Raw genomic sequence first — 26,365 nt, 5'->3', positions numbered from 1 at the left:
CATATTAATTCACGGTTCCTCTAAAGAGGACACCTGTTCAGACCTCAATATTGCCATGTCTATCCTACAGGATCATGGTTTTTCCATTAATCTCAAGAAAAGTCAGGTCCATCCGTCTACTTCCATTCAACATCTGGGGGCTATCATAAATTCAGATCTCTCCCAGGTTTTTCTCTCTACTGAAAGAAAGACCAGTATCAGGGAGCTCATTTCCCAGATAAGATCTCAGAGAAGGACTACCATCATTACCCTGTCTTCCCTACTGGGAAAGATGGTGTCCTGCATTGGCATTATCCCATAGCCCGTCTTCATGCCAGGGATCTCCAATGGCTTCTGTTACCGTTCCAGAGATCGGGGAACAGCAACTCGGCATGCCTCATCACAGTTCCAACCACAGTCTTAAGATCCCTTAGGTCATGGACCTCCCCCGCTCTGGACAAGGGATCCCCTTCAGGTGTCCAGATCAATTTACCATTACCACGGATGCCAGCTTAACGGGCTGAGGAGCCCATTCTCAGGGCTTGATAGCCCAAGGCACGTGGTCAGCGGAGGAAGTTTCCAGACCTATCAACTGGCTGGAATTGAGAGCAGTGTCATTGGCCCTCAAACAATTCAAACCACACATCATCAATCAACACATCCTGATTCTCACGGACAATATAGCTACAAAGAGTCATATTTGCAGACAAGGGGGCACCAGGTCCAAGGCCCTGATGAGCGAAGCCCTGAAACTAGGTCTCTGGGCAGAGAGACATCTACAGTCATTAGGGGCCGACCACATATTGGGAGTTCTCAATGTGCAGGCGGATTGGCTTTCCCGGTCAACTCTGGATCCAGGAGAGTGGAGCCTTCATCTGGCTCTGTTTCAGCAAACCTGCCTCAGATTCGGTCACCCGTCGCTAGACCTATTTGCAACCGTGTCCAATGCTCAACTCCCTTGAGTGCAGTGGAGGAGACAAATGCACTCAGAATCCCTTGGCCTCGAGGGATGCTTTATGCCTTCCCTCCAATTCCCTCCAATTCCAATTGTCCCAGATGTGATCCACAAGATCATCCTCGAGAAGGCCCAGGTGATTCTGATAGCCCCTCACTGGCCATGCCGGCCCTGGTTCCCAGACCTACAACTTCTATCCGTCCAGGACCCCTGGTGACTCCCCGTTTCGGAGGATATGTTGCAGCAGGGGGCCTCTCACCATCCAGATCTGGAGTGGTTCCACCTCACCGCTTGGCTATTAGCCGGCGTGACTTAGATCTGCAAGGCTATGACCCGGACACTATAGAAATAATCCTAAAAGCCAGAAGAGTTTCCACCAACAGGATCTACGACCATACCTGGTCCAAGTTTCACCAATGGTGCTCACAGGAGGATCTATCCCCCCCTGTGCATTCCCATTCACAGGATCATAGCCTTCCTCATGAAAGGGTTCCATCAAGGCCTCTCATCCAGCATCATCCGACGTCATCTGGCTGCTTTATCTTCGGTGCTAGCAGGGCCTCGCAGACAACCACTCCACTCCTTTCCGGAAATTCAAGAATTTCTAAGAGGTATTTCGAACCTCAGGCCTTCCAAGGTTCACAGATACCCATCCTGGGACTTACCGCGGGTTCTCCATTCCCTCACTCAGGCACCATACGAACCCCTAAGATCAGCATCCTTCAGGTACCTATCTTACAACGTAGCATTCCTGGTGGCGATAATATGCCATAGATTCGCCATCACAGTACTATAGTTTTGGATAGTCTTCAAGGCTGGTCCTCTGATGCAGCAGTCCCCCACCATTTCAGCTTTGCAGAGCAATGTGGGGAGGGGGAGAAGAGGAAATTGTTGTATGTGAGTGGCAGGCACATGCTTGTGTATGCAGCTCCATTTGCATAGGTGGTGGACACTCGTGCTCACATGTGAGCTCTATTTGTGTGAGCGGTAGCCCACCATTTGCACAAATTGAGCTTTACGTATGAGGGTAAGTGCCCACCGCTCATGCAAATAGAGTTATGCGCAGGTGCTCACCCACCACTTGCTTGGTCCAGTTCTGAGCAGGCTGCGGACCAATGTCATGGTTTGATGAACGTGTTTTAAAATTCAGACAAGATCACTAAGGGAAAGTAACCATGAGTAGGGCTTCCAGATCCAGGAATGGTGCAGTTAACACAGTATGGATTGTGACAGATGCCACGAGGTCTAAAGAGTCCTCAGATTGTGCACCAAACCTGCTCAGGACTAAAGGTGGAGAGTCTTTATAGCCAAGAGATCCCAGAACCAACAGCCCAACCTCCTGCCGGATATTGGAAAAGTACATTGATAGCATTACTGGCTCAGCCAAAGATGCAGATTCATAACTAAATATTGTGAGAGTATTCATGATACCCGGCCTGATATTGAAGCATGAGCTCACCCAGGCATTTCATGTAAATGTTAAATAAGAACAGAGCAAGAATACAGCCCTGGGCCAAATCTCTCCTCTCAATGAGAACTGATCCTGGAGAAGGAAGAAAAGCATTGCAATACCATATAACTTAAACCTCGTAGCCAGTCCAGAAGGATACCATGTTTGGGGGTATTAACAGCCACTGGGAAAAATGAGGCTACGGCCGGGAGGTGAAATATGTCCATTCTAGTCCTGCCAATGGCCATCTACAAGTGCAATCAATGATGTTTCTCTTCTATATCATCTGAAGCATTTTTCACCCTACAAACATTTATTTGGCGACCGTTTGAAGTTATGATGGCACTGGAAAAAGTGACTCTTGTAACCGTTCCTCACACTTATTATTATTTATTATTATTTATTAGATTTGTATGCCGCCCCTCTCCGTAGACTCGGGGTGGCTTATGACCATTGCAGCATCCCTAGATCATTATCTTGTTGCTTGGCAGACATTACGCATTTGTTACAATTGCAGGGTCCCAGGGTAATGGGATGACCATTTGCGACCTTCACAGCCGGCTTCCAACAGGCAAAGTCAAGGTTAAGGCTGCATTCATTTTACAACCGCAAGATTCACTGAACAGCTACTTAACAACCAGAAAATGTTGCAAAATCAAGCACAATTCACCTAACCACCTCGCTTAGAAATATAAGTTCTGTTTTCACTTGTGATCATAGGTCAAGAGCTACCTGTATTCTATAGGTATAATATTAAATGGTTCCATCAACTCCTGTACTGGTAGTTGGACTTAGACCAGAGGAAATCAACACAACCTCTCCATATCAGAGTGGTGAACTTGTGACAGACAGAAACTCATCTCCTCATTAAAAAATAAATACCAATCTCTATAACGTTAAATGTCTTTTTTTTTCTTAAAACGAATATGAATTTAGATATTAACAGGCCTTTGCCTAATTTAAGCAGTAGCTATCCATAATACTTACTACCCATTTTGTTTATCCAATAAATAAATGAAACACTAGCTCATCCCACACATCAGTCCTCATTAGGTCTTGTGTAATTGAACCTAGTGACACTCTACGGGTATTTTGTTGCTGTTGGTACAAAATACAAAATTATTGGCCTGATTGTGCTCTGTTCTCTTTAACTTACCCATCCAACCACTCATCCGTTTGTCCCATTATCGTTTTTGGCAATTGGGTAAAGCTTATGACGTGTGGCATCATTGTGTTTTGGCATTTCCTGAAAAGCCTGGGTAAGACTCCCATCTCCCTTCCTACATAATACAGTTTTGAGGAACTGGAAGAAAGTTAATTGCTTGCAGGATCATTGACAGTCTCTGTGTCTGACTATTGAGCTACTGGAATACTGTCAGCCTTATGAGGGCAAGCTCGTCTAAAAGTGAATTAGTTTAACCGAATCCTTAATTTCTTTATACGCTAATGTCTGAAACAGAAGGACATTTAGCCAATTTTTGACAGCTGGCCTTTTCTGGCATAAATTCACGCCGCTTCTGGGCTGTGCGCAACCAAGTCAGTGTAGTTTATATCTTGTTCTAGGTATCTGATTCAGTGGCGTTTACATTCTAATGAGTCCTTTCTTACCATTGATCTCAATAGCTTAGTGAAAAGATTGACCTTGTGCTACAGTCCATAGATGGAATAATGGATGACATTAGATCCATGCATTCTTGCTGCTTTACATAATTTTACTGTATATATAATTAACCATTAAATGAAATATTGTTTAGTTTACGAGCAGATTAATCCATTTTTCTAAGTCTCTTAACTATTCAGAATGGGTACTGAGCCAGAAACAAATCATCATCATCTTTTTTTAACCACCCCATAATCTCTTGCAGGGTGGAGTCTGGGCAACTGAATGGAACTAGCAGAGTGTTTTGATGGCCAAATGCCCTTTCTGTCGCCAATGAGGAGTTTTGTTCAGCAGATATATTATCAGTGTCTCCAGAGAGAGAGAAATATACCGCACAGTACTTAGGATCGAACTCACAGCCTCCTGTGAGGTGAGAGCTCTACCAATAGGCAACCGCACCACTCTCTGAGCCAGAAAAAAATGGGGAAGAGAAAAAGACTGCCAGAAACTGATTAAGAAATGGGTGAAAAAATGTGCCTTCTCTCAACATTTATACCTGTGGAATATCTTGCCTTTGCTTGCAGAGAGCAAGTGTACAATCATAACGAGACTTAGCTAGTCAGTTACAATATAGGTCCTACCTCCAGGTCTGAGTGGAAAGGGAAGGAAGCACTTGGACTTTTTGTGATCAGGGCATCATCAAATGCAGGGCTAGCCTGATTAGCCCACTCCAAAGAATGGAACCTTTGCAGTGAGCTAATCTGGACAACAATGGGATGCAACAGTAGGATGTCAGCACAGTGAAACGTGACTGCCAAAAGAAGCATTCTAGGTGTGGACTCCTGCTTGCACCAGTTGTGGCCCACCAGCAGCCTATGCAGCTAGTAGCTGATTCCGACAGCGAAGAGGCTGATATGGTGATGCACCAGTGGCCTGTGCAGTTGGCACCCGAGTCAGACAGTGAGGGGGCTAGAGAGGACTCGGTGCCCTAGGCAGAGATTGAGGCTTCAGAACCTTCAGAAGGTCCCATCAGTGATGAGGAAGAAGAGGAGGAACCTATTTTCAAGGAGTGGGCATGCAGAGTTGCCAAAAGGCAGGAATGTCCACTCCGGAGAAGGTCTCTTCGGGAGTGAAGCTTGTGGATAATTAGCCACTCCCCTAGTCTATTTAAGGGATATTGACGAAGGAGCCAATTTGCAGGAAGCAACTGCATTGATATTCCTTCATGACTTGACTCCAGAAATGTCTGATCGACTGTCTCCCTTGACATTTTTCCTTCAAATTGCTTCTGGTCATTTTGCCAACCACTGTAAGATCGCTGTTATGTACAAGACTGTTTACTCAGAATTGAGTTATTATTTCGTGGACTCATGCTGACTGTTAATGAAGTTGAATTTACGGCTGGTGTTCAGAAAAGACTGCTTTAAACTGTATTTATGTGTGACGACTACTAAGAAAGCACATGAGCTGCCCCGAGTCTTCGGAGAAGGGCGGCATACAAGTCTAAATAATAATAATAATAATAATAATAATAATAATAATAATAATAATAATAATAATAATAATAATTCTTCCTCAATTAGTAAATTAAGGTAGGTACAGATTTGGTGTGTGCTGTGTTTGTGGCCCATAGCTCAGGCAGAACAGCACTTCAGAATGCAAAGTATCCCATACACAGTCCAAAATTGGAGATTTCGCTTCACCTTTGTTCTCCTGATTTAATTGCCTAGATAGAACAATGTTTCTCAACCTTGCTAACTGTAAGAAATGTAGACTTCTTGGACTTGAAGTCCATGTGTCTTAAAGTTCTTGGAGTTGACGTCCATGTGTCTTAAAGTTACCAAGTGAAATTTTGGCGTAGAAAATAAGATTTTCTAACCAACAGCGACGGCAGACAAGCCTTCATACATTTCCTAGGGTGACATTTCTTTAAATTATCTCTATGTAGTCCTCATTTTCTAAGTGATGTCAAATGAAATGTCACATGACCATACTGACTTATGATATCTGTTCTGGCTGTGGTTTTTAATCAAATCACCAGCAGTTGTTAAAGCATAGTGTTGTGGACTGTGACTTGAAACTTCCAGTTTATTGGAAGGCTGGTTGCGAAGATAACATAGAGAAATCACATGACCTCAGGATGCTGTGACTATTGTAAATGTGCTCTGGTTGCCAAGCACCCAAATTGCGATCATACGATGGCAGGGATTCTACAACAGCCACACGTTTTAAGGTTAAATCTCCTTTTTCAGTACGCTCATAACTTTGAACATTGGCTGAACTGGCAATTGATAAGCAAGAATTCCCTATATACTATTTTGCCACTGCTGCATTCTAAGTTTATATGCTAGAATATGTTCAGCATAACATTGGGCCTTAAAGTACCTCAAAATGAAATAGTTCGCATAAAGTTTTAGAGAGTTAGATGATTGCTTATCATGGAATAGAATGGAATAGAATAGAATAGAATAGAATAGAATATTGGAAAAGTGTGATTGGACACACAAGGGATTTGTCTTGGTGCACATGCTCTCGGTGTACATAAAAGAAAAAATACATTTGTCAAGAATCATAAGGTACAACACCTAATGATAGTCTGGGTACAAATAAGCAATCAAATCATATTAGGAACCAGTCAATATAAATCATAAGTATACAGGCAACAAAGTTACAGTCATAGAGTCATTTCTGGGAAGATATTGGTGATTATACAAAGTAATTCTAGGTAGCTGACAGTAATATTAATTAAAAGCACAGTAAATGAAACAAACCCCACCATCTACACATACCACTGCAACACTGTAGACTCCCAATGCTTTTACATTTCCTGTTGTAAGTTTATTAATCAAATGATGTGGCAAAATATCATATGTAAATGTTCTTGGATTAATAATTTCATTGTTGTTCATTCAGCCACAATGTACTTCAGATAGTATTAGCTGCTGATATACAAATATCTTTTTTTTTAAAAAAAATTACAATTTACCAATGTGTAGATCACATGTTTTGTAAAAACCCAAGAAGGGTATGTTTTCCCCCAAGTATTAAAATGTAATAAGAATAACATTAAAAAGAAATATGCTTAAATATTTTTATTTTCATTGTGTGACGTAACTGGAAACTTAAGGTACTGCATCACTCTTGTAGGGCTAGTACAACAAAAGCAGGCAGCATGCCATAGAACAGGGTTTTTTAACTTCAGCATGTGGTAAAAAATCGCATGAAGATGTGTGAACTTCAGTTCCCAGAATTCCCCAGTCTCCTGTTGAAGTCCATACAGTTCAAAATTGTTGAGGTTGAAAAACACTGACATAGGAATTAATACATTTGATGGCTTTACAATCTGTCCTCAAAGTTACGACCATTACACAAACCCTCCCACCACTACCACCATCATGTGACCTTAATTTGGGTATTTGGCAACCAGGAAGGTTGCAGTGTCCACCTGATTGCCATTTGTGATTATCCCTGCTGGCTTCTGACAAGCAAAGTCAATTGAGGGAGCTGGAGTCACTTAAGGACTATGGGATAAATTTTACAATCACATGATTTGTTTAACAACTGTGGTAAAAAATCGCATGATGATTTACTTAATGTCCACATCACTTAGTGACTTCCAACCCTAATTGTGATTATGTGTTGAGGAATGTGCCCTGTTACTCCCTAGAGCATGGGTGTCCAACTTGATAGTGTCACACGATGTATTGTGACTTTTTTGCCTTTGCAAAGCCGGGATGGGCGTGGCCAGCACGTGACACATCCAGCCTGTGGGCTGCCAGTTCGACAGGCCAACCCTAGAAGTTTGCCAGTGTTTTCCACCGAAATACCTTCTTTCTCTTTTACGAACTGTGAATTCACCCTTGCAAAATAAATGTCTCATTTTTTAATTAGAAATCTGCTACTAATTTTCTATGCCATGCCTTTTTTACTTGTTAAATGGTGTCAAGTATGATGAAAGTCAGACATTTGGAAGTGAGCGGTTTAGTTAAAATTGTTTCACAAAAGTATTTGTAGTTTTTGTAGTGTCCTTCTGCCCTTTGCTACTGGGTTTAGATATACAGGTACCAAGAAAGCATAGCTTTTTTTTCTTGAGAATTAAGTATGAATTTTATTTTCTATTCATACTGTATTTCCACACAGCTTTGCATTGGTTCCTTGGAGAAGAGAAAAGCTCTTTGGGTTAAGATTCTAGTAAAAGAATATCCATTCTAATTTCTATGCTTACTCTTACCTCTCCCTATTTTCTCATCTTATTTACAGCGGTACAGTAGTAAGTGTTACACTAGAACTGCAAGTACTCAGTATGTGTACCAAAGAAAATAGAGAGGAGTTCCATCCTATTCTATCTACAGATAAGTGTAGGTCCTCACTTACTGATTACAATGGGCACTTGCAGCTCCATTGCTAAATGATGTCATAAAGTATAACGTCATGATGGCACTGACTTATGATCTTAGTTCTGGCTGTGATTGTTGCCAGGTATGAAGGTCATAAATAACAATTACATCATGATGGGATGCTGTGGCAACTGCAACATTTGACAATAGCATGTAAATTTCATTGTTCAGATATGTTGTATCTTTGAAGAGCTAATCACAATAAATAAAAACAGAGTTTTTTTAAAAAATGCTAAGTTCTCTGAATGCAAGTTACACAGCTTATCAATAGATTTGGCTTCATTTTAATAATTAAATTGTTTTCTGCATTGATTTTTTTAAGGTTACTATCACATGCTAACATTACCCAGATAGTTTTTCAGTAATTATTCAATATATTTGCTTTCCATCTGTGTCGTGAATGCTTAGATTACCATTGATACATATTGGTCATAAATTACCAGAGTGAAATAGTGTTTAATTTCTAATATTCAGTCATTAAAATGGAAAAATTAATATGTTTGTGCTTTTTCTTCCTTAAACTTACTTAAAAAAGTAAATTTATGGGCTTTCTGGAGATTGTTCACTAAAGGAACAATTGAGTTTGCTATTAACTCTTTATTTAAAAAAAAACAAAACCCATAGGACCAGTTCCATGTATAAAAGCAATATAATTGGAAATAAGAAACCAAAGGTGGCAAAAATGATTGTCCTTAAACTCTTTGCCATGTATTTTGGCCAGTACAAATATTAAACATCTGTACTTACAGCAAAAAGATATGAAAATCCATATGCATTTATATAGCTTCAGCCAAAGCCAGTGTGAGCTCTGCAATTTTTGAATGAACTTGTCATTGTTATTTGCAAGCTGGAAATCAATTTTCTGTAAACTTGACCAGTGCTCTTATCCTTTCAGCAACTCTGGAAGAAATCTATCTCTTACAGAGCGGGTTATGGGGCAACGAAAGAGGTACATACTTATATCTCTCCCATTGCAATCACTGTCACTATTCTTAGGATTGTGGTTATTATGCAGAGCTTCTATGCATTTTCTCATGATATCATGTTTTCTTTTTATATTTGCTCAGTTTCTCTGTAGGGTGAAAAGGTCTTTTGGGTAAATATGGCATGGATATTACAGGAGGGGAAAAGACAGTAGGAAGTCACTTCAGAAAAAAAAAAATAGGAATATTGGGTGGGAAAGAAATCCTGCAAAGGAAGTATACCTAAGGTGTAAGGAATTGACCAATTTTTGTCTAATGTTAATATCAGAGGACAGTAATGAATTGTGTAAATGTATACTTGAATAAGTGGGAGGAGGGATGATATTTCCCTCTTTAAGAATTTGGGGAATACCTCCTCTGCCTGAGAAGCAGGGCCATGAGTTTGGGTTAGGCTTAGAGCTGAAGGGAACAATTAGAGTTGGAGTCACAGTGGGCATCTTAAGTTGTCATTAGCATATTAGCTTCTCCTTGGAAGAGATTATTATTTATAATAGTCATTTTACTAATCCCATATACCCTACTCAGAACAATATTGTATAAACATTAAGTACTTGGAAGGAAAATATTGCCAGGAGGATAGTGTTGCTTTTAGGTAGCAATATGTATTTTATGATATAAAAATCATTGAAGCTATGTTAATCCAATAGATAAAACCCCGAAGGGGAAGGGATATAATACTTTTATTAGGAGGTGGCTGACTGTCATTTATGAGCAAATTTACAAGTTCATCTTTTTCTGAAATGTGTCTTCCAGTATTAATTTTTTTTCTCCATACATGAATTATTTTTGGTTGTTTTGTGTTGTGTTTTCCACTGCTGCCGGGGTGCATGAAAGGTCAATGGGGGTAATTAATATTGGGAGGATGGGTGGGAGTTCTATTGCATGCAGGTTATCATTTGCTAAAACCAACAAGGGAAACCTTCACAAGCAGTGCCTACCAGACTATTGGCTTTGTTTGATTGTTTTTAATCTGTTGTTCTAAATTTGGACACAATATTGGGCACATATTCCCAGTAAATAAATCGTCCCTAAGCTGAAGTTGGTGATCAATGCAATCTTCCACAGAAGATTTTCCTTCCTGCTCCAGATATTTAACTCCCAATTCCTTATCAGTATAGTCAGCGGCTTCAACAAGCATGCTTGTTAGGAATAATGCCAGCTACAATGCAGCACATCTGGAAGGTGCTAAAGTTGCACAAGCCTACCATCATGATTGCTCCAGCAGTTCAATAACTTGTCCACGAATGCTCCTTGATGGAACAGTGCTTGGCTTCTGCTGTAGCAATCCCATTCCATTGTTGAATTGGAAGACTTAGGTATGCCCGTAGTTTTGAATATCTTCAACCGTCTTTGCATCAGAAAATTAATCATTTCACCTCCCAGTATAAGTGCTGCCACTTTTGGGGAAATACAGGTAGTCCTCGACTTACAACAGTCCATTTAGTGACCATTAAAAGCTACATGGGCATTAAAAAGGAGACTTATGACCGTTTTTCAAACAGGACCACTGCAGCATCCCCATAGTCACATCAAAAAAAAAAAAATTGGATGTTTGGCAACTGGTTCATATTTTGGACAGTTGCAGTGTTCTTGGGTCATGAGATCACCATTGGCAACCTTCTGACAAGCAAAGTCAGTGGGGGAAACCAGATTTACTAACTTAACAGCTGCAGTGATTCATTTAACAACTCTGGGAAAGTGTTGCAAAATTCACTTAACAAATGTTTCACTTAGCCACATAAATTTTGGGCATCCTTTGAAGTTCTAAGGCGAAAGCTACCTGTATATAGTGTGGGAAGATCGAAATGGATAAGTCACTACTTTATGAACAAGGAAGGATTTTGTGGATTTGTTCTTAGGAAAACAGAAACAACAAGGTTTCCTGTGTTCCTAATAACTTATTAAAGTAATGCCACAATTAGCTGTGGTTTTATAGTGTACCAGAAACACATTCTGGCTTAATGCAGCCTGCGAATATGACTCTACCAAGAAGAGCTAAATTTCCATTGCTTGATAGAACTAGCAGTCTGTATTCAACTGTAGTAATTATTACATTTATGATGCTTAGTATCATAGTATCATGATCCCTCAGATTTTCTGTCTGGGTAATGCCTCTCCTGGAGATAAGAGGCATCTGAGCACCGCCCACTCTACATTTCAGCACACTAAAATGAATTCTTAGAGAAGTGTGACCCTTGGGTAGGCTTACACATTTCTCTGGATAAAAGGGTACCTCCTTTCTCCTTTTCCACAAGACAGTAGGCAAGTAATGGATCTGAAGTCTAGAAATTAAGTGCCAATCAAAACTTAATTTGGAATTGTACTCTGGTGATGGCACTGCGATATAAATTTGTCGGCATGAATTTACGATAAAATGTGTCTGCAGGGTCCATTCATGTCGGTTATTTACAATCTCAACAGCCATATTCAGTCGAAAAAATTAGCAGAAGGGCTGTTTAAGGCCATGCTTTCCCTGGTGGTAGGGTTTGGAATGGCACCAGTGATTATTGTTCACTTACCAAATTAATTGCACTCAATAGGCAATACAGTGGATGCTAAAACCATCCTAACTAGCATTATGTTAAACACTGTGTCTCACCTGCAGTTTTAATATGTTTTGACTAACATCTCTGGGATCTAAGCATTCCAGTTGAGGGTGAAGGGGCTCTACAATCTGTTAAACTAATGTTAAATCGTTTGGTACATGATGACTCTGATTTCTAGAATTGTAGCAATTGAAGCATTATGCAAGAAAAAGTTGGTAAAGCCTTATACTTGTTGCCTTTGGGCATTGTGAGTGATTTTAATAACCTTTCTCTTGAAAGTTTTATTGAAGATAAGGTGAGATAGAAAGACAAGCACATTTTTCTAGAAAGTTTGCTGTCAAAAATGTTTTTAAAGAATGAATTAAGGTAGCCAATTTATTAAGTTGTACGTTTACTACAATAATATGCTAACATATAAAGAATTGACATGTAATATTTTCAGATATTTTATTTTTTACGTTAATAAAAAGTCAGTTGTCTTACTAAGCTCTAATGGGGTAACCTATAATGTTGGAATGTCATAACACAGTTAATTATTTATTATTTTACTGTTGCATTTTTATTGCTAAAGAGAGGACATTCTTCTGCATTTTCTGGCTCAAGTGCCAAAACAACCCAGCACTTGGAAGAACAGTACAAATGGCCTCTTGTCTTATGATGCAAAATATCATGGCTCAATCCCAAATTTTTAAAAAATAATCATTTCTTATGTATCATTTGAACATTGTACATTTCTTTAAGTCTTTACATCAAGAGGATAGTGTTCTGGTCTTAGATTTGGAATGAGAAAATACATTTTCACCAAATAAAATTGATCCCTTTAATCTTTAAATCAATATAAGCACATGCTTTGGCAGGCTAGGTTTTTTTTAATGAATATGTGACCCAAACAATCCAGTTGCTGTTTCAAGAAAATCAAAAGCCAGTGAACTATATTAATTCGGGAACCAACATTGCAGTTTTCATTACTTTGTTTATTCTGATCTTGATTAAGAAAACAAGTGTTTATATATCCAATATGAACTGTAGCATTAACCCTAACTAGCGAGAATTATAATGACAAATGGAAGACATGGGGTAGCCATAGTAAGGGGTTTTAAAAAGTCAAGATGGCTACAACTTTTTAAAGTTTGTTGTATACATGTAAAAAGGGAGTGGGGCTTCACTTGCATATTGGGCCTTCTACTTTGCCTTTTTTAAAAACTTCCTTACATATGTGACATAAATATATAACTTTGGGTAAATAGAAAGAGGCAACAGATCCTGGAGAACTGGCAAAACGGCACAATGGTGCCAACAGAGCAGAGTGGGCCTTCTCTGAGTCCCGTCAACTAAACAATGTCGGTTGGAGGGCCCCAGGGGAAGAGCCTTCTCTGTGGCGGCCCCAACTCTCTGGAACCAGCTCCCCCCAGAGATTAGAACTGCCCCTACCTTCCTTGCCTTTCGTAAACTCCTCAAAACCCACCTTTGTCATCAGGCTCCTTTGTCGTCAGGCATGGGGGAACTGAGATATCTCCCCCGGGCCTATACAATTTATTTTTGGTATGTTTGTATGTATGTATGCTTAATAATGGTTTGTTAAAAAATATTTTAAATTGTAAATTATTAGATTTGTCATGAACTGTTTTTATTGTGTTGTGAGCCGCCCCGAGTCTACGGAGAGGGGCGGCATACAAATCTAATAAATAATAATAATAATAATAATAATAATAATAATAATAATAATAATAATATACTGTAGTTCCAAATGTTTCTGTTTGTTTTTTTTAAAAGGACTCCAGTAAAAACAGCTAAAGACAAACTTATAAACTATCCTTTTTTGCCAAAAACATGAAAATCAGATGTTCACAACAATATAAACACGTTTTTAACCTACTCTCCCCCCCCCATTAGTATTGGAAGAAAGTCTCTCCTCCCCCCCAAAGACAAAATGAGGGAAAGAGGCTAATTAACTGAGTGCAAAGTAGAGGAAAGAGTGCTGAGCACTACACAAAAACCCTATTTTGCACCCACGGTTGTCTGCCCAGCCAAAGACAACAAAGAGTTCCGAACTGTACAATGGACCAAGTTTCTGGATGTAGGAAGGCGGGAGGGAGCATCCTGATGCATCGAATTTCTTTTCTCACTCCCAACAGTATCCAGGAAGACAGAAAACAAAGAGAAAGGAAAAGAAAGGTGAATGACTGGCTGTTTTGCATGCAATCCTCTTCCAGTCTGTTTTTGACACCAAGCTGTGGAGTTGATGCCTTCCAGCTGATCAGAGAAACAAATAATAAAGATGTGCAGATGTTTTTTTGATTATTATTTTTGCCATTCTCTTTGAGTGTATTAGGATACTTTGGGCACTGAACTGAAAATAAGCGAACTGTATATTATCTTAATGCACAGTCTTAATAGTGAACACAGGCAGAGGCAGCAGGATGTGCCAATTTTAAGAAGGGAGAGAAAATAAGAGCTCCCCTGAATAAACTGCCCCCCCTTAAAGCATCACAGCTGTTCTTTTCAACTATTTGAAACCAAGTTCCATTTATTTAGAAATAATCCTAGCATGATTATTCAAATCTGAAATCTTGACCAGGTTATTTTTTAAAGATTTTCATTTAAGTGGGCTGATGTCCCATTCCAGTTTTGGATGTCCTCAAAAGTTCACACACACACACCTCCAAAATCCATTTCTGTGTGCTATGAAAGACATGTGATCTCTGTACCAGAAGCAAAAAAAAAAGAAGAAAGTTGAACATTAAAATAAAATTGTCAAAATGGAGTGGGTGCCATTAGATTTGGTCATCAACAAGTTTCACCTCAAATTGTAGCAAATCTTCATAGGTTCTTTCAGGAATCATTCATAGATTGTTTCAACAAATCTTCATAGGTTCTTATTTTGGAAAAGTTGAGCATTTTTAAACTGTATCATCACATTCCATCTGATCTCATCTCCTGAGGAATTGGGTGACTATTAGCTAATTGATCTGGTAACACACACACAAAAGAACCCTTAGATCAGGGGTGGGCAATTAATTTTGCCATGGGGCCGCATGAGAAATTGGGATGGTTTTAGAGGGCTGGATTAATATAATTAACTCAGTTCTACCCAATACTGTATATTATTGGGTAGAACTGAGTTAATTATATTATAATTATAAATTATATTTATATATTATATTATATTATATATAATTATATTATTTATAATTATATGTAATTATATTATTTATAATTATATATTATAATTATATTATAATTATAAATTAATTGTCCACTCCTCCCTCCCTCCCTCCCTTCCTCCCTCCCTTCCTTCCTTCTCCAGATGGAGAGAAGCTTCTGTCTCTATGATTTTCTCTGCCTTTTATTTCTGCTTTTGGGCAGTTCTTTACTTCTCTTTCAAAATATTCCTTTCAGCTGCCTCTCTTCAACTGACCTACATTGTCAGTTGAGAAAACATAGTGGAGGCTTTGCCTGAAAGTAGCATTGGATTCCTTTTCTTCCTCCTCCTCCCTTTTCCCCCGCTGAGAGGTGGGGGGGGGGGGTTGCTTCAGATTTCTTGGAAAGGCCAATGAAACCAATGAACAATTTAAAAATGAGCATTTATTGGACTTTTGCAAAAAGGCATGGAAAGAGAATTTCTCCTTCCTTCCTCCCTCCATTTCTCCTTCCTTCCTTCTTTCCTCCCTCCATTTCTCCTTCCTTCCTTCTTTCCTCCCTCCATTTCTCCTTCCTTCCTTCTTTCCTCCCTCCATTTCTCCTTCCTTCCTTCTTTCCTCTCTCCATTTCTCCTTCCTTCCTTCCTCCATTTCTCCTTCCTTCCTTCCTCCATGGGCCAGTCACAGACAGCAGGTGGGCCACATCCGGCCCCCGGGCCGCACTTTGCCCAGGTCTGCCTTAGATACTGAATAAATACATTCTTAACACTCTAGATCAGGAGTTCTCAACCTTTTGGACCTCAGGGACCACCAAGGCCATAATTTTAAGTCCCACAGACCACTAATATGATTTTTTGAAAGATAAATACATTTGTAAAATAATGATCAGAGAACTTCCATTTTATTAATATGAAATGCACCTATTTAAACATAGCAAAATTATGAATGCTTAGTAAATTATAACAAAATTGTAAATGCTTATTTAATCATAACAAAATATTTAAAGGTTGTTTAATTGTAACAAATTTATTAAAGGTAGTGTAATTATTACAAAATAATTGAAGTTTATTTGACAGTGGCTTGCTGATTTTTTGGGGGGGAAAGTCAGTCCCATATTCCTGAGCTGTAACTGTAGTCTCTTCCCTCCTTTCCCCTCCCTTCCCTTCCCTTCCTCTCTTTTCCTTTCCTTTCCTTTCCTTTCCTTCCCTTTCGTCTCTTATCTTTCCTCCTCCTCTTCTTCTTCCTCCTTTCCTTTCCTTTCCTCTTCCTGGACTGGATTAACTGCCATATCTGGCCTAGGGGCCAAGATTTCTCCACAGACCACCAAAATTTCCTTGCAGACAACCAGATTACATTTTTAAAAGAGTCATGGTAATCTTTAAAAGCCCTTTCCCTTAATTCACAGTCTTTCAAATCATCTCAATGAATGTTGCAAGGAAGTTCTCCACTGTAAGATTATTTGCTGCAGCAAATTTTAGCATATTTTTCACAAAATACTTAAGCTACTAAGTGTTTTGTGAAGTATTTAGCTGCTTAAAAACCCCCAAATCCAATTACAAGGAGTAGGACTCAAATTTTGCTGAGTCCACTTCTCTAGAATCTGATGTGGTTGTTTCCTTCTTTTCCCATGGGAAAATACAGGTTATCCTTGATTTACGACCACAATTGAGCTCAATGTTTCTGTTGCTAACCGAGACATTTGTTGTGAATTTTGCCTCATTTTATGACTTTTCTTGCCACAGTTGCTAAGTGAATCACTGCAGTTGTTAAGTTAGTATCATAGTTTTTAAGTGAATTTGGCTTCCCCATTGACTTTGCTTGTCAGAAGGTCGCAAAAGGGCAACACAGGACCCGGGACACTATGACCGTCATGAACTAGTTGTCAAGCATCTTTAATTTTGATCACATGACCATGGAGATTCTACTTCGGTTGTAAGTGTGAAAAACAGTCACGTCACTTTTTTCAGTACTGTTGTAATCGAACAGTCACTAAATGAATTGTTCTAAGGCGAGGACTACCTTTAGAGCTTATATTTTTCCATATTTGAACACTGAAGCAAAGAGCAAATGGACCATGTCTAGAATTCTAGGCAACGTTGCTGAATTCCACTGGATAGCCTCTGCCTGACCTTATTGAACAAAGCTGCCTTTAGCCAGTCAATATAATAATTTGTGATGATGGAACAATTCTGCCTTATGAATGGATACTACATTAACATAGCACTGGCTTTTGTTTCATGGCATTTCTGTTTCTGTAATTGCTGATTAACATGTTTATTCAGGGAGAGACTACTGTATTTAGTCTTTATCAAAATACACATAATATTCATTCAAGCATAACAACCCACCTATCTGGAGAGCCTGTTTTCCTTTTTTTCTTTTAAATTGTGCATTCTGTCCACCAGCATCCTTGCATAGAGTGTTTTTGAAAAGATCCTGTCAGTTTGCCCTTACTACAGCTATGAGAAATTACTCTACCTTAACATTTTATGTATAGGCAGTTTTGCTGTTTTGCTGATGATCAGCAACATTTCCTCTAACCTATGTGTGTGTGTAGGAAACGGAGAAGTGGGAATGCTGCAGATGAGCTGGCTCTACGAGGCCAAATGAATGAGGCAAACCATGAACTGTTGCTCTATGGGCAAAGAACTCCAATAGACTGAAACGGCCGGCTAGCTATAAACTTCTGGGACTCCATTAATTTGAGAGACTTTCTCTCGAATTAAGATGAGCATGTTTGTGTGCATGCGTGCACTTTTCAGAAATATATAAGTAGGTAGGCAAATTTGTGTTTGTATGTTTTGTTTTTGTCTTTAGTTTTTGTTCTGTATTTGTTTTGTCCTCTTTTTAATGTTAATAATTAATAAAGAGAGTTTTAATAAAAAGGGGGGGGGGGAGAAAAGAAAGGTGGCCATATTTATTAGAGCCCAAGAGTGAATGAAAATAAATGTATGCCATGCATGGAGCAGCTTCCAGGTTTAATCCTTGCCATTTCGACTTGGACAGCTGCTGCTACCCCATTATCAGCAATATTGGTATTGTATCAGCGGTTCGATTCTCACCAGGCTCAAGAGCCGGGGTGGCGCAGCAGGTAGAGTGCTGTACTGCAGGCCACTGAAGCTGACTGTAGATCTGAAGGTCAGCGGTTCAAATCTCATCACCGGCTCAAGGTTGACTCAGCCTTCCATCCTTCCGAGGTGGGTAAAATGAGGACCCGGATTGTGTGGGAAACATGCTGGCTCTGTTAAAAAGTGCTATTGCTAACGTTGTAAGCCGCCCTGAGTCTAACGAGAAGGGCGGCATAAAAATTGAATAAACAAAATAAATAAATAAAAGATTGACTCAGTCTTGCTTCCTTCCGAGGTCGGTAAAATGAGGACCCGGATTGTTGGGGTGGGGGGTGGGGGGCAATATGCTGACTCTGTGAACTGCTTAGAGAGGGCTGTAAAGCACTATTAAGCGGTATATAAGTGCTATTGCTATTGTGTTGCCAAAAAAGATGTGCTTTAGAAATTCTTCAGTAGAGGCAGGTGAGACGTAAGAGATATGATCAAATCCCAGTTATTTTAACTTTACATATTTCTGGGATATTTCTCTTAGCAGAAATGCATTCATTCAGGAAATGATAATATACCTAGTCTGCTGCAATATAAAAGTATGACTTTGAAGCAGCTGTCATTTTTTTTGTGCGTAAGCCAGACATACAAAATTGGGATTTTGTCTTGCCTAAAGCACTAGCATTCATTCCCTGGGCCACACTATGCTTCCTAGAAGTGATGAATATATGTAGCTATATCCAGCGCTAAATTGGCCACCATGAACAGAGCCTCCCAAATATTGTTTCTTTTAAAAAATGCATTGGAAGAATATTATAGAAGACTATGATCTAAAAGAAGGAAGAGGGAGATTATGATCCCACTATATAGAGTGTTGGTGAGACCACATTTGGAATACTGTGTTCAGTTCTGGAGACCTCACCTACAAAAAGATATTGACAAAATTGAACGGGTCCAAAGACGGGCTACAAGAATGGTGGAAGATCTTAAGCATAAAACGTATCAGGAAAGACTTCATGAACTCAATCTGTATAGTCTGGAAGACAGAAGGAAAAGGGGGGACATGATCGAAACATTTAAATATGTTAAAGGGTTAAATAGGGTTCAGGAGGGAAGTGGTTTTAATAGGAAAGTGAACACAAGAACAAGGGGACACAATCTGAAGTTAGTTGGGGGAAAGATCAAAAGCAACGTGAGAAAATATTATTTTACTGAAAGAGTAGTAGATGTTTGGAACAAACTTCCAGCAGACGTGGTTGGTAAATCCACAGTAACTGAATTTAAACATGCCTGGGATAAACATATATCCATCCTAAGATAAAATACAGAAAATAGCATAAGGGCAGACTAGATGGACCATGAGGTCTTTTTCTGCCGTCAGTCTTCTATGTTTCTATGTAAGAACTTGCATGTAGTGATTTTGTATAATCTCCGTGTTACCGCCTGAAGATTAATAGATTCAGGTCTAGTTCCATTTTGAATCAGATCCCATTTCAAATTGGTGTTTGATTTGTTCTAGTTCTAATTTTGAAACTAGATTTGATAGATTCTGACACCTCTTTTCTGTCTTCCTCTTATTTTCTGGCTGTTCAACTTGCTTAGAAACATAAGGAAGCCAGACTACAGTTTAACTAGCACAGTAGCTAGGTCTCTTGAAGTCTTGGATTCATCAAATCCTTCCTGTCATTTGCTTTCTGTTGCTTTTAGCCTGAAATGCCATGGATTGAACTTGTACCATCCGCTAAGAAGGTATGCATTCTGCCAGGGAGTTTACCTTTGAATCCAAGTCTCTTTCAATAGTTATTTTCCACAAACCACTCTTCTGGCAGTGCGCAATTAATAACATATGGCTCTGCGTTCTCTTTGACTGGTGTTATTGTTATTCCTTCTATACCAATGGAACGATGGAAGTAATTGTATAAAAGATTTTTGACTTCATTCATCAGCGGGATGACTCTTTAAAACCTGAATAGGATGAAACTGAATTTGGTACAGAGATGGGATTCAGCAGGTTCTGGCCAGTTCTGCAGAACCAGTAGCAGACATTTTTGCTGAATATTGCCAGCCCCAGAGACATTTAGTAATTAAAGAGTTAACTTTGTGTGCCTTACTAAGATCCTCCTATTATGATGTAATATCCTGCCAAATCTAACATCACTTCCTTCTTCTTCATCCTAAAACTTCATTCTCTTTTTACCTCTATCATGTGAAGACATATTTGTTGTGTTGTCCCTCGAGACATGTTTTATTTTTCTACTTTTATAATAAAAGTAATCTTGTTTTGAACAAATGACTAAAGGCTTCATCTATCGCCTCTGCGGGATTAATGTTCTAACAGACTTTAATCACTTACAAACTGCGACAATTTTGAGTAGGTCAGAGAACTGTTAAATACCACCTCTGACTGGCTTCACGCCCATTTATTTTCTGCCTCCCGAGTCCCAGCTGATTGGGAAGAAATGGGGATTTTGCAGTATTCTTCCCCTGCCATGCCCACCAAGCCACGTCCACAGAACCAATGGTTAAAAAAAAAAAAGAATCCTATCACTGATTTGGCACAATGGAAAAAGCCAAAGAAAGAAAGAGTGAGTTGGAAAATGAGTTGGATCTGGCTGTAGGCTAAGGAGAAAATTTTTTTTTGGAGTCTCTTGCGTTTCTCTAGATAGAGGGATAGAGAGTTGGGCAGCGACTTGGAGGGCTGCAATCTGCTGCATACTTAATTTCCCCCATCCTCTTTTCCAGTTGCACAACCCAGAACAGAGTGCCCATTAAGATATTCTGCCACCCTGGTCAAACTTAACCCTGTTCTGTTCCATCACTGGAGAGTTATAGTATGGGCCGACAGATTCACAGAAACCTAAGCCAACATTCTGTTGGGTTGCAAAGAATAATAACAATCTATATAATGTCTTAAAGCAGCTCTTATTTTTTTTTACCCCCTAAGGCTGCATACAAATATAAAAAAAAGTTGCAGCTGCTTTAAGGAATCTGTTTTAATCTGCCTCTTAAATCAGTGACTTTTCTCACTCATGTTGACATCTAGAAAAAAGAAAAGCTCCTTTAAGGAATAGCAGAGAGGTGATATTAAGCCAGAAGCACTTCTTCTTCTTATAGAAAGCACTTGTTTGAAGCCAGAAGCAGTACTTCCAATCATTTTTGAAGTGTATGCAGCACTGTTATTTATCTTCAGTCTGAGGTATCTTTATTATTTGCTTTATATTGCTGGGAAGTTTAACTAACTCGCATAAATGTGTACTGATGTGCATCCAGAGGCCATTTACAGAGATGGCAAGTGATAGATCTGGAGATTTCAGAGAGCTGTGATCACTGTCTTTCTTAGTTACCGCATGCTGGTACAGCATGTTGTGTAAAATTATATGCCATGCCATACCAGCTGAGAAGATAATGCATCCTCAGTATTGTACAAATATACATTGCTGCTGACCTTTTCTATCTGGACTTTCCCAGGATCCTCGATAAACCAATTACAGTGTTTTTAGGAAACACTGTAAACTCTGCTGTTGTATTCTACTGAGCTAATATATTCAACCTTTAGGAAGGTGTCCCTCCTCCGTATCTCATAATGGTACTCAGGTATTACTAGCAAGGCGTACCCTCTTCATTTAAAGACCAGCAGGTATCACTGCAGCATTCCAAGCATGCTTCTTGCCAAACATCGAAAAATTATATTTAGAGAATATACGGATAGGATAGGATAGGATAGAATTCTTTATTGGCCAAGTGTGATTGGACACACAAGGAATTTGTCTTTGGTGCATATGCTCTCAGTGTGCATAAAAGAAAAAGATACATTCTTAAAGAATCTTGAGGTACAACTCAATTATTGTCGTATGATATAAATAAGCAATCAGGAAACAATCAATATTAAAATGAATTGTAAGAATAGAATAGAATTTTTATTGGCCAAGTGTGATTGGACACACAAGGAATTTGTCTTGGTGCATATGCTCTCAGCGTACATAAAATAAAATATACATTTGTCAAGAATCATGTGGTACAACACTTAATGATCATCATAGGGGTCAAATAAGCAATGAAGAAGCAATATTAATAAAAATCTTAGGATATAAGCAACAAGTTACAGTCATACAGTCAACATGGGAGGAAATGGGTGAAAGGAATGATGAGAAAAACTAGTAGAATAGAAGTGCAGATTTAGTAGAAAATCTGACAGTGTTGAGGGATTATTTGTTTAGTAGAGTGATGGCGTTCGGAAAAAAACTGTTCTTGTGTCTAGTTGTCTTGGTGTGCAGTGCTTTGTAGCTACGTTTTGAGGGTAGGAGTTGAAACAATTTGTGTCCAGGATGTGAGGGGTCAGTAAATATTTTCCCCGCCCTCTTTTTGACTCGTGCAGTATACAGGTCCTCAATGGAAGGCAGGTTGGCAAGCATCAAGTTTTAGTCATAAGTGGGAGGAGATGGGGGATAGGAACGATGAGAAGACTGATAGTATTAGTAATGCAGCCTTAGTGAATAGTCTGACAGTGGTGAGTGAATTATTTATTTAGCAGAGTGATGGCGTTTGATAAAAAAACCCTGTTCTTGTGAGTAGTTGTCTTGATGTGCAGTGCTTTATAGTGTTATTTTGAGAGTAGGGGTTGAAACAATTTATGTCCACGATGTGAGAGGTTGGTAAATATCTTCATGGCTTTCTTTTTGGCTCCCAAAGTATACAGTGGAAGGCAGGATGGCAGTAATTGTTTTTCTGCAGTTCTGGAAATGAAGACCAACAAGAACAGTGGCCTTCACGTCTGCACCATTTATCTATCCTTTTGCATCCCATTGACATCCGCTGCCCAATAGTTCTGTCTCATTTTTCTGTTTCCCTAACATCCGCGAGCTCCATCTGTCCTGGTGCCGCTCGTGCTGTCCTTACAATATATTCATTTACAGTTTAGAATCTGTCTTTATGAAAAGCATTTAAATGCTGCTCTTTAGCCAGGAAAAGAACTTTAATAACAATGAAAGGGGGGAGGGGGAGAGACATCCAACACAAAAGGACAAAAAATGGGGAGGAAGAGAGAAAATGAGAACATTCAGTTTTTACTATCCTTAAACTGGCTGGAGCAGAGGAAAGCAGCTCCATTGTAACAACAGGCTTGGAGGCTCATCCAGGAAATAGCTTGATGACAAGGGCTTCCTCAGAATTACTGAAATGCAGCTGGAAGCTGTTGACTTGATTTGGTGGGGCCTCAGTTTACTTGGCAGGCATTTCTGAGCGTTTGCTAGCAAAGTAGCGGCTGTCTAAGTTAATTTCTTCGACGCGCAGGCTCCTGTGACTTTGCAGCAGCTCAGTGTAGCTAGGCAGGCTGATTAATTTACTGAATTTACCTCTAGTGTGATCTTTCTTGTGTCCTGGATTTTATGGCACAGATATAAACCTGGATCGGTTTTGTTCTTACAAAACAATATCATCTGACCGTATGCAAGTCTGTGCATCCTCCATAACCATGTTCTTAGGCCCTTCTCTAGATTTTCTTTTCCAACTAAGGAATTCCATCTTTCTAGGCACATATACCTAGCTCTAGCATTTGCAGTTCATATATTTAAAATGGATTTAAGGTCAAAAATTCTTCAGACATTTAAAAACTCACGGCTATGTGTCTATGATACAGGCTCATTGGTAGTTAAACCTCTCATAACTCTAGATTGTTTTATTTTGAGCACCCTTTGCTACATAAACATATGGTTAAATCAGACTGAACCCTAAAACTAACTGGCTGCTAAAGGTTCAGATTGCTATATTGCCTCCTTCCGTACTTGATAGTGATCAATTGTATATAGAATTGAACTTGAATAATACAGTGTTCCCTCGATTTTCGCGGGTTCAAACTTTGCGGAACGTCTAGACCAGTGTTTTTCAACCAGTGTGCCGGGGCACACTAGTGTGCCGCGAGACATGGTCAGGTGTGCCGTGAAGCTCAGAGAGAAAAAAAGCAAGAGAGAGAAAAAAAGAGAGAAAGAAAGCAAGAGAGAGAGAAAGCAAGAGAGAAAGAAAGCAAGAGAGAGAGAGAAAGAAAGCAAGAGAGAAAGAGCGCGAGAGAGCTAGAAAGAGAACAAGAGAGAGAGAGAAAACAAGAGAAAGAAAGAAAGAGAGAGAGAGAAAGAGAGGGAGGGAAGGAGAGAGAGAGAACGACATAGAGGGAGAGAGGGAGGGAGGGAGAAAGAGAGCAAAAAAGAGAGGAAGGAAGGAAGAGAAAGAAAGAGGGATGGAGAAAGAGAGAAAGAAAGAGGAAGGAAGGGAGAGAAAGAGGGAGGGAGAAAGAAATAGAGTGAAGGGGAGGAAGAGAGAGAGAGAGAGGATTTTTTTGTCCAAACTTTTTTTAGCCGCCGCCCCCTCCTTGCTCAATGTGCCCCAGGGTTTCGTAAATGTAAAAAATGTGCCGCGGCTCAAAAAAGGTTGAAAATCACTGGTCTAGACCACGGTTTTTCAAAAATATTAATTAAAAAATACTTCGCGGTTTTTCCCCTATACCACGGTTTTTCCCACCCGATGACGTCATATGTCATTGCCAAACTTTCGTCTGCCTTTAAAAAACATTATTTTTAATAAACTTTAATAAATAAACATGGTGAGTAATAATCAAAATGGTTGCTAAGGGAATGGGAAATTGTAATTTATTTATTTTATTTATTTATTTATTTAGATTTGTATGCCGCCCCTCTCCGCAGACTCGGAGGGGTTTAAAGTGTTAAGGGAAGGCTTGGGATACTGTTCATAGCCAAAAATAGTGTATTTACTTCCGCATCTCTACTTCGTGGAAATTCGACTTTCGTGGGCGGTCTCGGAATGCATCCCCCGTGAAAATCGAGGGAACACTGTATTTCAATCAAAAAAATCAAGGTGGTTTGCAAAAAAACCCCCACCTCTGCCACCAGACATGGGGGAATTGAGACATCTCCCCCAGGCCTATATAGTTTATGCATGGTATGCTTGTGTGTATGTCTTGCTTTTTAAATAAGGGTTTTTTAGTTACTTTTAAATATTAGATTTGTTGTACATTGTTTCATTATTGTTGTGAGCCTCCCCGAGTCTATGGAGAGGGGCGGCATACAAATCTAATAAATAAAATTAAATAAGTAAATAAATAAATATATCTATGTATGCATATGTAGGTGAGGCTAATTTGTAGACTAATTTATTTCCCACTGCGTGTTGAAAAGAGAAGAAAGATATTCATCTCTGCTCCTGAACATAACACTAAATGTTCACTTAATATAAGGTTTCCTTACTTCCAGAGCTGGAAAAATAGTGCATTCTTTGCTTATCTGAATGTAAGGCCAGAAAGGGAAAGTGGCATTTAACCAAGTAAGAGATGAATATCCTATTTCTGAAGCTGGGCTCAGTTCAGAAGAGGGACAAAGTATTTTGTTTTCAAAAAGAAGTTTACCACTTCTGTACATAAATCTTAAATAGAGAAGGCTAATAAACTAATGAAAATAAGAAACTTGGAAATAAAAGACAGACTTCCTCAAACAGAGGAGTTGACTCCTGCTGTTGGTGTCGATACTTCTTGTAATCTTCTTAGTAAAAGTCTGTCTTCCAAAATGATTCTGATTTCTCCATCAGGCCTGTAGATTAGGATTTCCTGGTGGCGTCTCCTCTCATCAGAACTGATCCTTTAGATCAGACATTGATTGGCTTGTTGCTGCCACCTGCTGTGTGACAACAAGTGGGAAATATTTTGGTCTGAAATGCAGAGAAACCTATAGCCACGAAGGAGGCATAGGTTTTCATAAGGCAACCTTGTGATATTGTAATTCCAAATCCTCTTTTTTTTTCTTTTTTTTTAAGTGTAAACTGCTGGGTACTTTTGCATCACTTTCATGTCTGGCGTGATGCAAAAACAAATGGTGAAATGTAAGAAGGAATTGCCTTTATGCCTAGAACCGTGTAGCCTTACTGTGGGGTCCCCAAGTTGGTTCAGTGCCAAAGTTAAGATAGAATTGCTGCAGACCTCCCCTAAGGGAATCATCTGTCAAGAATGGCTCATTGTGAATGTTCCGTCTTATAGAAAAGGACAAAATAGAAGGAGGCTATATCTGAATTTCTAGAAGGAGAGACAGAGGTAATGCATCCAAGATGCAGAGGGCCATGCAGCTTTAGTCTTTCTAGGGAATGATACCAGAGACAGGTTCTTGAGTACTCTGAATACTGAGTACTCTGGCCTGGAGAGATGCAATTGACTTTTATTGCAAATTTAATGAATATTCCAAATATAGTTAAACCTAAATTAGC

General features: G+C 39.3%; 1 protein-coding gene across 2 annotated transcripts in view; it reads left to right on the top strand.

The window, feature by feature from the left end:
• The window catches only part of FIGN (fidgetin, microtubule severing factor), a 185,955-nt gene that overhangs the window by 68,173 nt on the left and 91,417 nt on the right, over nt 1–26,365 (top strand). Inside the window, exon 3 of one of the 2 annotated variants that reach the window (XM_070731653.1) lies at nt 9,277–9,330. The exons of the other annotated variant lie outside the window; for it this stretch is intronic. Coding sequence (XP_070587754.1) covers nt 9,277–9,330 — 54 coding nt within the window. The remainder of the gene's footprint in view (nt 1–9,276; nt 9,331–26,365) is intronic. 2 annotated transcript variants of the gene reach the window in all.

The sequence above is a fragment of the Erythrolamprus reginae genome, chromosome 1, assembly GCF_031021105.1.
Source record: "Erythrolamprus reginae isolate rEryReg1 chromosome 1, rEryReg1.hap1, whole genome shotgun sequence".
Classification (NCBI taxonomy): Eukaryota; Metazoa; Chordata; class Lepidosauria; order Squamata; family Dipsadidae; genus Erythrolamprus; species Erythrolamprus reginae.
This window is presented reverse-complemented; position numbering and strand designations above follow the sequence as displayed.